Below are 13,868 nucleotides of genomic sequence, written 5' to 3'. Positions count from 1 at the left end.
TATTCAGGCATCTTACTGGCCTGATCTTGGGGTTTACGTCCTCAGCTGTAGCCATGAAGAGCCCCTCCTGTGTATGTTCCCTGCATTCCGCTTTAAAAGGGCCCTGTCTGCCTCCCATAGTTCTCTTTCTCCCTTCTCCCTTTCCCCCTTCACTTTCCCTCAATAAAAAACCTCTCCACCTGAGCTCCGTTGCATGGCATCTTTCTCGCTCACACTGCTTTTACTAAGTTACATCAGTTTATAATTCTGCAATCTGAATCAGTGATAGATCTTATTAGAAGATAGCTTACATATTATTCCTTACATTTTATGTGAAAAATTAAGCTATATATAATATTTCTATTATGTATAAATGCATATGTGTAGGTATATACATATATGATGCTTTATATATACATGCACACAATCAGCATTTAAAAATTTCTACACTAAATGCTATCCAATACCTTTATATAACAAATCAGCAACAGAATTGACATTCATCTGGTTATGTAGAAAATATAAAAAATTGTATTTTTCTAGTACATATTTATGTAACATGTGAATGTATATTTATAATAAAATTAGGCCCCATATAGCCAATAATTCATTTGTGTATACATATAAACACACATTTGTATACAAAATGAAAGAAATAGGACTATATGTGTTGAAATGATTATCAATTACATTAATGATAAGTTCCTATTTGATATGTGACTGCATTCGGTTTTAGGTTTTCTAAACTGAGTCTTTTGTTTTTCTGGTAACTGAATAAGTACCAATTCTACTTAGTTGGTGCAGCTATTGCCTAAGCTATTATTTTCATACACAAGAAAATTTTCACTGTGTGATTGACAGCAAGAACATGAAAAGCAAACATAAGCCCAGGAGAGCATGGGGGCTCTTAACATCACTGTGTTGGCTTCCTGGGTTTTTTTTTTTTTTCCTTTCTATTTTCCACAGTGTTCACCTTGCCTGTATGTGGAGGACTTCATGTCGGCCAGGCTGAAATGATAGCAGCCTCTGAATACAGCAATGACTTGCACTTGAGCAAGACCAAGCAAAATTTATCTGTGCTCAAAAATATTCTGCACCATCACCATCAGAAAATCCTTTGGGCATATTTCATAAGATTCTGGAATTTAAAACACAGGAACGTGAATACTATTTTGAATATTACATTCCGCTAATAATTCAGTGGTATCTGGGGGAAGGGCCATTTTTAGAAAATTTTGCCATATAATCTTTTGTGATTAATTGTTTCTGTGGTGCAACAAAACACCATGTTCTCTATATTTTAAACTGCATGAGAAATTGGATATCTAAGTAACAGAGCCTTGTCATTCTCCAATTACTGAAAAGTAAAAGATATTTAATTAACAGATACACAGGTTGTAAAATAGTAGTGCAGCATTTAATGAAGACTTGAATCCATCCTGATACACCGTTGAAATTTTACATGTGAAACTGAGAACGGTTTGGCTCCGGTCTTTCTCCCCTCAGACAAGGAATATTTTCACTTAAATTGCCAGGATCTATAAAAACCCAAGCTCAAGGAACAAAACAATTTAGCTCAGAGTCACAGAAATCAGCTTACGATCACATCCCTTTTTCCTTGGGGCATTTCTTCAGAGATTTTTTTTTTTTACTGATTTGATTATACAACAGAAGGTTAAATTCTCACATTCTGATCATTAGGAAAAAATAAACAGAGCAAGTACTAAAGCTGGCTTTGCACCTACTGAATGCTGCAAGTGTCTGTACTCATTGGATATGCATCTTGCAAAGCTCGGCTGTTCCCAGAAGGCCACTCCATGAAGACTGAGAGAGCAGCGTCTGCTAGTGGTGCCTGCGTGTCACAAAGAACAGAGAGAAGCTTTATCGCAGGATACTGGAAGGCATAGCATTGGGAGGCAGACTACAAGCTGGGTTTATGCATTTTCTTTCTTGCTTTAGGAAACATGCACGTGAAATTCTTTTGAATATTTTTGTAATTCATGAGTCATAGTGAGGAAGCAACGCATCAGCAACGTTTTTGAAATCTCTTCTTTGACTCCATTTACAAAACATTTAACTAAAATCGCTCCATCCACTGCTTATTGGACAGACTTATTTATAGAGCAAGGACAGAGACACAATTTACTAAGCAAACATAGCATGCAGTTCAGGGCTATAAACATTATTGGGGGTGGATGGGTCCTCTTACTGTACCTGTGGCATTCAGTGGACATTGATTGAATGCCAGGTCTCCTGCAGGAGTTCTTTTCCACACCATGGATATCAGATAATCCTCTGGGCATATTTCATAAGGTGCTGGAATGGAAGACACAGACTTATGAATGTCAGCAGAGTTTATGCTCTCAAATGTTGGCACAAAGCGTTCATCAAATGCATCTTAATGCAGAGTTCTTCCCTGTCTGTACATATAGAATTTACTGACATGTTAGAGATGTGCTTATAAAGAAACCACCAGGTCTCATTTAACAGTTTCTAAACCCTCACGGGTTCTTTATAGCTTCTTACACACACGTTTTAATTGAAGAGTCAATGGGGTTATCAAATAAATGGACATATTTAAGAACATTAGTGAAAAAAATCTTACAAACTTCATTGAAACTACAGATGTTAATTTTCCAGTAAACCAGTTTTTTGTCATTGTTAATGGCACTGAGAAATATTCACATGCATATGCACGCAAGCACACACACACACGCGCACGCGCACACACACACACACGCACACACACACACACACACACACACACATATATATATATGTCTAGCAATACTAGGCAACTGTTCTACCACTGAGCTATATCCACAGCCCAAGATACATTTTATTTCTTCATAAAATGTATCTTGGTATACTAGCCATGGTAGTCATAGTTGATTTTATGTAAGCATGTTGATTTGATCTTTATGCCTTACTGCTTTTTTAATCTCAATTTATTTACAAAGCAAAGAAACAGAAAAGAGCCAGGCAAGGGTGGTGCACACCTTTAAGTCCAGGACTCGGGAGGCAGGGGCAGGTGCATATCTATGAGTTCGAACCAGCCTGATCTACAAATCTAGTTCCAGGACAGCTAGGACTATTACTCAGAGAAACCCTGTCTCGAAAAACAAAAACAACAACAACAAAAAAAAGGCAAAAAAGACTGAAAAAAGAAAAAAGGGACAGAAAAATAAAAATAATATATCCACAAATGAAATATTATTTCAATTACTTCTTTTATTTTTTGAGATTATAATATAGATTATAATATAATCTTTTCTTCTATCCCTTTTCTTCATCCACACCTCCCATCTCATACCTCTCCTTGTTTTTTTTCAAATTTGTCTCTTTATCCATTAATTATTGTTACATGCATATATGTATATATAAATACGTAAGTAGAACCTGCTAGGTCTGTATTATAAATCATGAAATAGTGAGATTCATCAAACATTGTACTTTCTACTTCAGAATTCATGAACCTATTTCACATTTCTGTATTTAGTTGATGAAGACTATAGCTGCACACATTAGCTCCTTAGGCTGTATTTTCTTTTCAAAGAGTGATGTTTCCGAACTGCACCTGTCAGCACAGGTCACCTCTCTTCTATCTCCTTTACGATGAGGCACCGCTGCTACAAAGAAGAGGTCCCCCTGTGGTGGTAGACAAGGTGGAGGATTCAGTAAAGTTTGGATCCTAGAGTCCTAAGGCACCCCCAGTTTCCTTGGGCTTTCCCAATACCTTCTATGTTATTCATGATATTCTTCTGCCTCTCAGATAGTATATATGCATTTTTCTAAATTCTCACCGAAGCACAATGCTATTGTTTTCATTCTAGGAGGTCTTTGCACCATGGAAGATTTGGTGGCTGATTTTTCTTTCTTTAACCTATGTCTGGATGGCATCTTCTTCATCTCATCAATGTTGTGCTACTAGGCTTATCTCAGTCTGAACTCACTGAACCTTCCCGCAGCTCTGTAGACTTGGATTTATTCCTTTTCCGGGGAATTCCTTTCTCCAGGATCTTAGCTATTTTTTCTCTGGCATCCACCGATTACTTGTGGTGTTTTCCTGGATCCATCTTCTGAATGCTCTCTGCATGATCATCAATGCAAAGCGCTCTTTAGCTAATTTCAAGATTAGTAACAATTGTAGCCTTTTAAAATAAGCCTTATTTAGAATCTCACATCCCTGGATCCATTTAATTTCCCCAACTATGAATAAGAGTTGCACACCATTCTAATATACCACATGGGAAAATAAAGTTGAAGAGGCAAATAAACCTGTTTTTTTTTCATAATTCAAACACTCCATTTATTGCATGTTAACTCTAGATGAGAAAATAAATGTAGATGGGGTCACTAAATGGAAAAAGAGTCATCTAGCCAGGGTATCCTGACCTCACCCCATCAGGATTAAAGCCATGTCTTTCTGACCCCTTAAAAACACCACCTATTACACAGGGACATGTTACACAGAATCAGGGTTCTTTCCTGGAACTCAAAGATGGGTTTTTATCCTTAAATTGGCTGTGGGAATGGGAGGGACACATAGAATGAATGTGTATCATACATACGAAGAAGCACAATAACTCACCCCAAAAATGTCAAACTTAAGTAAGGTGGGACAACCTTTCTGCACGTTTCCTTCCCCCATGGAGCTCAATTAACAGCTTGGATACCACGTTCTGCAGCCACAACTGGTAAGTAGCCATAGCAGAAGCAAGCTGTGAGACTTTAATCGCTGCCTCGTCTAGGCCCCCAACTCATGAAAATCACATGCATCTGTCTCCTGCTGCCTCCACAAATTTCCCACACGCTGGCCACAGTGACCCAACATTTTGTCTCCTAAGAGGAGGTCACCCCAGCAGGAAGGAAAAATATATCATTTTGAATTTACAAAGATCTGTGTGTCTCTGCTTTTCTAATGCTATTATTAAAGGCATGTACCACCACACCCAGTTCCAGTCCCTCTTGATGGCAGATCAAAGAGCTGAATCTGCTTTTTATTCCCTTATCAAAAGTAAAACAAACAATAACAACAACAACAAAACCAATTTGCTGATACTCAAGACTCACCCCCACCTTTGTCACTATTTCTTTCTTCTCCCTGTATGAACTCTGCTAATGACATGTCATACTTTTCCCCATAACTGAAAACATTAGGTAAAATATATGTACATCTTACCCCACCCTTAATCCTCCTCTCTACTGTGGCCACTTATCGAAGGACTTATTCTGTCATAGCTCATTGATTTGTGTCTAGACTGTGCTAAAGAGAACTAATAGTGAAGAAGGAGAGCAGATGGCTCCATGGTTCTTTAGTGTAGGGGTGGGAGACAGCGGAGGAAAAATGAACTACAAATTAGGAAAAAAATATTTCATACAGTAAATAGAAAATCCCATTTTAATCTAAAATCTGAAGGATCTAAAAGGGTTTGGGGGCTTTCTGAAAGAAGTCACATTTGATCGAGATGGTCACTGTGACCCCTCCAGGAAGGGGAAGCGATGCATGCAAACGCCATAAATGCCAACGGGACATGAAGGATGACAGGGTGGACAAAAGCTGGGCACCGCTGTGAGAGGACAGGGCAACACTGTAGGTTACGGGGGTGCTAGTATTCAGGCAGAGGACGATACGATTAAGTTTTCCACCTTAAGATTAATTTGCTTTCATGTAGACTAGATGCAAAGATCTTCCTGGAAGCTAAAGCAAAAGCTTTATGATGACTGTAGGAAACGACGGCTGGACTGCAGAGCGAAACAATAGGAGCCACAGAGCAAACTCAGGAGGTAACTAAATGATTTGCGCAGCGAAGAGGACATAGAGTTCAAGGAGGATTCCTGCTGTCTGGGCTGAGGAACTATGCCTAGAGATGCCAGCTCATTGCTTGACACTCTCCCATGGCTCTGCGGGCCTGACAGGCCCAAGGTAAGTGTGCTCACTATGATGAAAGGATGCCCAGGGCAACTTTAATCTATAATGGCTCTAATTTACTTTCCAGTGCATTAGCCTTAGAGAATTAATGTTCACATCCAAATATCCCCCACTCATCCTTCTCGATCCTCTATATATCTTACTTCAAATAATCTCTCTGGTAAATGTAAACCTCACTTTCCTTTTTTGATGGATGAGCATAGGCAATTTTGAATCCAAGGTTAATATAGGTAGCATATAAAAGGAGAAAAAAAGTCATGCGGATCTCTTTTCTCCAGCTCTGGTTTCTTTCCTGAGCTTGGTTTAAATATACCACCTGAGCTGTGATAGCAACTAGATGTTCTTGGGTATTTCAAAGGCGACCTGTTGGCATCATCTGTCCCTCAGTATTCTCCCTCAGAGGATGGAGCTAGGGGTGTAGAACACTAGGCATCTTTATTAAAATCTGACTTGGGCATCATCTTTCTAAAGCTTCCTCCCCTCTTCCATCCTGCTCCACATTCTCGGTGTGCTTGAAATCCCTCTGACTCCTACAGCCACTTCTTGTGACTTTTCCACTCCACCTCCTTGGCATCATGAGGACTGCTCCGGGTCTCTTGGCTTTAGTCTAACTTTCCTTTAATCTTTTCTTAAAAGGACAAGTGTTGCACTTAAAATAAAACATATTTCCTTTGTGGTTAAGTGTTCCTTTTTCCACAAAGCCCCTCTCAGTGCCTTGGCCACTGGCTATATCAATTTAGCATCTCTCACAGTGGACTGATGGCATTTAGCGGTGCATGTACCACCTCCAAGACGGTACATTTTATTTTTTTGTCTGTTATAATGAACAGCACAGGTGCTTAACATTCAGTAGGTACCCAAACTATATCTGTTAAATTGTTTTTACTGAGCAAAAATATCCACCTAGAAATTTATGTGATGATAGACATGCGCCTCATTTTCACTGTCTTGTGCAGTGGCTACTAACCAAATTTGACTATGGAGTACCAGAAATATGGTTGCTGTGTCTGAGGACTGGGTTTTAAGTTTCATTTAATGTTGTTAGTACAGATTTAGATAGATACCATTTTTGGACAACATTGTTAATAGATAATTACTTTATTTATTAAATACAACCACCAATAATTATAAAATACATTTACATGGAAAGTTAGAATAACTGTTAAGGTCTGCAAGATTTGAGTATATTGCATAATTAAATATTATATGTAATTAGTGTATTTTTAAGGGTTCTGACTATAGTTTATCTAACATGACTATTACATTTGAATATGTTTTGTTCCATTTACACATCCAAGTTCTTTTCCATTATGTTGTCAGTTATTAGCTTTTACTTTTGACATCATATGTTTCTTTTTTTCAATGCTTTCCATTTCAAATTTTCTTCAGCTGCACTTGGAAATAAATTTCCTAAACCTATTGCTATACTGTCTACTATTTTCTGATTTTGACTGTATATAAACCAATGCAAGAGAAATTTTGTACAGTGAGAGACTTCATGTCCTTGTAATGGTCTCAGAATGCCTTTTCGTTTAGTAATATTGCGGGAAAGACACATTCTTTCCCTGTCCTTCTCTGCTGGCCATTGTGGTCAGAATTTGTGCTCATTGCGTATACTCACCACTAGATGGCAATGGTGGGCTAAGAGGGACAATTGTTTTACTTTTGGGTCTGTATCAGAAACTAATGTTCAAAATCAAGGTGGGTAGCCATAGCAACGATCAGCTGGGAACTAGGTGTCACTACTTAATAGTTTTAAAAGACACACTGTTTAGATGAAAACAGAATATCTCATTTTTAAGAGAATATAATATTTACTGTTTAAAGTGGGCTGTGATAAAATCCTTGCATCAGGGATTAACTTTGATGCTCTCCATTCTCACTCTTGGCCTCCTGGCTGTGATCTTGTCCAGTACTCCAGTCAGGCTCTCATGTCAGGGCTTATCCGATGTTGCTCTTACCTTACCTATCCCTCCTCCTTGTCCTCGCACCCTGCAAGGATCATATCACCACCACTAATCCTAACTCAAATCTCACCACCATCTGAATGACTTCTTCAAATACCCGTTCCTACCTCTGCTTTTCCATCTCCCAAAGCATTTGTCAATCATTCTATTATGCTAAGTTTTTTCTAACTCACTCTTTTGTCTGTTCTGCCTAGATCTATTTTCAATAGTGTGAGTTTCTAAGATTACAGATATTGATGGTGACTGATTAAAATAGATATGCTTGTGTGTATATGTGTGCATGTGCATGTGTGCATGCGTGCATGTGTGTATTTAGATGTGGAACATGGTATGACCATATTCATTTCACTTAGAAGCAGAAAGAGAGGCTAGCTACTCTATTACATTTAATTGTAGTCTAAAGGTTTCCAGGGTGCCAGGTATTGATTGACTTAGGGTCTACAGTTGACTGAGAGCCTGGGACTCCTGGCTAGGACATCCTGCAGTGACTTGCACATATCCTAAATAGGATAAAGATGGTCACTTGCATACTATTTCTTGGTGAACCCACAATACTCAATTACTGACTTTCCTAGCAATAATCTATACCCTGATAAAGCAAACAAATAAAAAATAATAGCAGTTTTTCAGCCAACGGAGGTCAACAGGGTTTCTGTTCTGTTTTGTTTTGATGTAACATCTCAACCACAGCCTCTCCTTTCTTCTCTCCTCCTACTCCCTCCTTCTACGTCCTCTCCAACCCCCCTCAATCCATCTCCTCCATATTTTTCAGAAAGGGGCAGGCCTCAGCAAAGCATGGCACATCAAGCTGCCATACACCTCCCCCTGTGTTCAAGCTGGGCAAGGCAATCAGCATGAGGAGTAAAAGTGCCCAAGAACCCAGTCAAAGCACCAGAAACAGCCCCTGCTCCCCCTGATGTTCTGCTGTGCCGCACTGTGAATTGAAGTCTTGGATCAATTGTATTTACTGAGACAGATACCCAGTCCACCACTGATATAAAAGTAATAGGGCAGAGTCCAGCATTTCCAGGTTTATTAATAATATCAAAACTAATTTCTCATCAAAGATGACTGGGTATTCTTTGATGATTATATTTTAATCCATTAAGAAATATACCTGTGCTCATACCAAAATCTAAAGAGCCATAGACACTGTAATATCAAATCATTTTCCCACCTTAGTGGTACTTCTGGAATTCATTCATGGAGCAAACAAACCACTTACTGGAAGACCCAGGAATAGGATATGACAGCATTCTAGTGTCCTTTCTATAGTCCGGATAAAATATCTTGACAGAAAGTAGCTTAGGGAAGGAAAGGATTTATTTGGTTTATGCTTCCAGGTCATAGCCCATCACTGAGAGAAGTCAGAGTAGGAACTCAAGCTAGAATTCCAGGACATAAATCATGGACTAATGCTGCTTGCTGGCTGGCTCACATGCTCGGCAAATGTATAGATAGCTTTCTTATAGAGCCCAAGACCATCTCTGCAGCAATGGTGCTGTCCTCAGTGGGCTGATCTGTCCTGTTTCAATTTACAATCAGAAAATTCCTTTTCAGTCACGCACACAAGCCAATCTGATCTCGGTAATCCCTCGCTTGGGAATCCCGCCTCTCGGGACTCTTGACTGTGTCAAGTTCAGAGTTAAAGCTAACTAGGGCATCCAAAGGCAGTGTCTGAGTAGACAGAATCAAAAGTTAGGTATGAGTAGAGGTCACTGAATGCAGGAGGAGGACACATAAAGGATGAGGTCATCATGGAACAGTGATTCATATACCTGTCTTGATGGATTTATTTTAAACCCGGGGAATTTATTATATTTTAAGTGTTATACTTGAAGTTTGGAGAACAGAGTGAAGGAAATTACTCCAAAAGGCCTGGGGTGATCTCCATGATGCAACTGAGGTCGACAACAAGAATCACAGGGGGTGGTAATAGGAAGTGGATGGGTTCCAAATCTACTTAGGATGGAGGCTGCTCAGTCCATGACTGAATAGAAGGAAAAGTCAAGGATGCTTCAGAATTACAAAATGAAGACAGATTTCAAAGAAAACTGTCCATGGTGCTACATCCTGAGCTCCAGTATGTGACAGAAAATGCCCTGGGGAGGAGAGGATGACAGCAATTGTACTTGAGATACCTGAGCATGTGCAAGTGTTATCCAAAAGGAGCTGCAACAGAAAGAGACTATTACACAAAACCATAGCCAAACAGAGTGCAAGATTATTGAGCCTAGTTCCCCAGGGCACGTCTACAATACAACTCCCAAACCTAAGCCCCCACCTCAGGGAACATTGTAAAAGAGGGGGAAGAAAGATTATAAGAGCCAGAGGAATGGTAAGTTTGCTGTGAAACTGTGTTTTCTAGAAATATTAGATGGTATATCTATAAAGTCTCAGGAAAGTGGCTGCATAAACATCAGCTGAAAAAGGATAGCACTGATAGACATGTGAATGTGGATGGAGAAACGAGGGGAACCCCAAAGGTCCTCATTCCCATACAAAGAACTACAGGCAACTAACTAAGGGATAGGGAGAGTGGGAGAGACAGTCTTAGCCAGGGAAGAGCTCACTATTGGCTATATAACACTAAATGGTCAGCCCAGTAAACACTAAAACAAGTACAAGTAACGTTATACATACTGACAAGGGTGTGTGTGTGTGTGTGTGTGTGTGTGTATGTGTGTGTGCAATTAATGAAATGAGACCATGGATTTGAACGAAAGTAAAGAGGCATAAATTGGAGGGTTTGGAGGGAGGGAAATGAGAGAAGAAAATGATCTAACTTTATTATAATCTCAAAATAATTATTTAAAATTTTAGTTGGTGCCTGAACACCATGCCCATGCCTAGGAGGGAATGCTGAACTGATGGTTCATAGTTTTGTTTTTTGTTGTTTTTGCTTGATTGTTTGTTTTTTCTTTCTGTTTCACCTCTGTTCTGTTTCTCCTCTGTTCATCTTGTAAATTAGAAACTACCAGAGTGGCCTAAGTATAAAAATAAAAGTTTTTTTTTCCCAGCAATATGAAGCGCTCTTGTACTTTTATGTCTCGACACACTGCAATACCAACTGCGCATCAGTTGCCAGATCCTCTGCTTGGTACCCTTACTGCCAAGATAAAAATTCATTTGTAAGACACAACTGTACAGGTATGTAGTTACCACACTCCCTTAAAACAAGGTAGCAATTACCTAGTGATTAGCTGTTAATCTGTCTATTCAAACTGATTTACCGTCTCTTAAAAATAGCAGAAATTATACAGGGCTTAAATCAATCTGATGTGGAAAATTAGTTTTCCCCTCATATGCTAGAATTTCAGCATTAAAGGGAAATTGATTCTAAACTACCAAGCTGGCATGCAGAAGAAAGAAGAAAAACACACGCACTACTCATGACCTCCATGTTTCAAACTGTTCTTGCTGGGGAACTATGAATCATTGTTACTCTGTGAATTCCTTGTGCTGAAGGAGGAGGAGGTGAAAAAAGGCTGGTCGCTGAGCTCAGAGGGCTTCCAGCTTGGATTGCGCACATGGAACTTACTCCCCTGAAGGACTTATTCTTCTGCTCAGGTTAGAAGGAAAGGAGTTTATCAAGTTCCATGTCGTATTTTGTTTGCTCATTTCAAATAGGGTCAGATTATGTGGCCTAGCTAAACTTGGAACATCCACTCTTTCTGTCTTCACCTCTGAAATGGTGCAGTTAAAGGCACACACCGCCATCCCAGTTGTCATCACTGCCTTCTTTAGAAGATTCTCTTTATTTGTCTTCAATTTTATGTCCGTATCTCCATGATTGCCTCTTCTAAGTAAATTATGTACTTAAATTCATCAAATCTCTTGCTAATTTTTAAGAGAACTTCATTTTAAATAAGAAATAAAAGTGAAAAAAAAGCACCTAACCTGAAGCTACTCAGGAAAGAGCTAGTGACCTATGGTCAGTTCAAGAGCTAGGCCATGCTTAGGGGTATTAACTTTGTCTCCAAAAATTTTATTGTTCTGGTAATGAATTATTTTTTATCTTTAAAAATTACTTTTGAGCCTTGAAGCAAATAACCCCTCAGCTCTTCACTTGCTTGTAGTTGTAGATTGCCTGTTTGGCCTCTGTACAGTATTGTACCAGTTCAGGATGGTGTCTGGACAGTATTTTATTATATGTTCCAAAGCAAATTGTGTATTTCAGTCTACCAGATGAACGGTCTTTGGTTTTAATTCCTTAGCAAATTTAATTAGAGAGAAAACTTTAATATGTTCATGCATAGCTCCAAGCTATTCTGTAAGTTCTAAGAGAGCACACACAAGATTTTCCAAGAATATTGGATTTGTTTGTCATATTATATGATTTTAAGAACAGTTAACTATCACTATGTTGCCAAATGTACATGTAGGAAAATAATGTTGGTTTCACAATGGAGGAAGTGGACAAGACTCCTTGAGATTTAGACCACCGGCCACACTTCTTCATGACAGGCGCACTCCGTTCTTTAAGAACATTATTTGGATTCACTGGACCAATGCCAGCCTGATAGGTTACTGTGAGTTGCCTTGAGAGTCTCTGGCCAGAAAGAACAAGTGTGGTTTAAATCTGGGGAAACTGAAGAGCTTAGTATAGAAATTTATGTATTCTATCTAATATCTATTGATTATCTATTTATAAAGGAAGATATATAATTCTACAGACTATAACTGAAAAATAAAATTATAAATTTGGTTTTAAAACTGGTCTGCAACGAATTAGTCTTAGAGATAACAATAAAATCCAGAAGGACTTAAAATTATAAAGTAGGTATTAATATCATAGTTTATAATACCATCACCTAGTTTATTTAGATGATAACATAAAAATGTAACCATTACTTTCATTATGGCATTAAGGGTATAAATATAAATCTAGCGATCTACTATGCTCAGCAAGGCTCAGCACAGTGTATGAGATGTCCAGATGAAAAGGCACTGTACACATGAAATGTGTTGGAATTGAAGTTAATATAATCAATTAAATGGACTATTAATAAGATATAAGAATGGGAGCATGGGCTAACTTTATAAGGTTTCAATGAAAATGATACATTCACAAGGTGGTAGAAAGGAGAAGACTCACCAATAGACTGACTACCAAGAGGCTTCCATAGCAATGTTCAAAGTAAAGGAGGCAAAGACTTTAAGGGGTCCAGATGGATAGTAATAAAAACTACAGTGAAGAAAGAACATGTACCATTGCCTCCAGAAAACGGTCTGTACAAGTGTGATTTCATTACATATATATTTATATATCTATACATATATAGTATATATTTATAGTTGAGTAGAGAGAAGTAATGTTGCAAAGCTATTGGAGCTAGCATTGGGATATAGAATATCAGGACTCTAAGGGTATGCACAAAATTTGGCAAGTAATGAGAACCTATCCAAGGTTTTTAAACCAAGTGAGTCATATGACTAAGGCCATAAACAGACCATACTAATGAGACAAACCTGTTCAGAAAGGATGATGTCATATGATTGATAGGAAGAACACAGAATTCATCAACTGCTATTAATCATCATATATAGTTAAAATGTTTTTTCAAATTGAAGCAATTCCCTATACCACGTTGGCTCCATTTTAGGTGTGAAGACACCAATAAAAAAAATGTTAGTCTTCCCTGGTTACCATATTCCTCACTTTATTTTTATGTTCCTCTACTAAAAACGGGTGTTGGCAAAGGGAGTACACAGGGCCACCTCAGAAAGAAATAGACGGCTGAGAATCTGTCGTTAGGAGAGTGACTGCTCAAATGTCACAAAGGAGTTGCTTGTCAGATAGAAAAGCTCTCCTGTGATAGATCCTGGTAGATCACTGTTGGCAAAGCATGCTGGGAATCTGTGAAAGACACGAGACAAATGGTAGACCGGCAGGTGTGTCCTGAAGGCTTTGCTATTGGTGAGAAGGGGAAACAGCAAAGAGAATAGTGGGCACTGAGGCTGTGGGCACTCACATCAGGCTATGCAAG

At 38.7% G+C, this 13,868-nt stretch overlaps 1 protein-coding gene across 3 annotated transcripts in view; it reads right to left on the bottom strand.

Annotated features, from left to right (window-relative positions):
- Positions 1 to 13,868, bottom strand: part of Adgrb3 (adhesion G protein-coupled receptor B3) — a 714,721-nt gene that overhangs the window by 418,679 nt on the left and 282,174 nt on the right. For all 3 annotated transcript variants that reach the window (XM_075980559.1, XM_075980557.1, XM_075980558.1), the window contains exons 8-9: positions 2,194 to 2,295; positions 1,725 to 1,831 (exon numbers count right to left, since the gene is read on the bottom strand). In XM_075980559.1, coding sequence (XP_075836674.1) covers positions 1,725 to 1,831; positions 2,194 to 2,295 — 209 coding nt within the window. The remainder of the gene's footprint in view (positions 1 to 1,724; positions 1,832 to 2,193; positions 2,296 to 13,868) is intronic.

This window comes from Microtus pennsylvanicus, chromosome 7 (genome assembly GCF_037038515.1).
Source record: "Microtus pennsylvanicus isolate mMicPen1 chromosome 7, mMicPen1.hap1, whole genome shotgun sequence".
Lineage (NCBI taxonomy): Eukaryota > Metazoa > Chordata > Mammalia > Rodentia > Cricetidae > Microtus > Microtus pennsylvanicus.
This window is presented reverse-complemented; position numbering and strand designations above follow the sequence as displayed.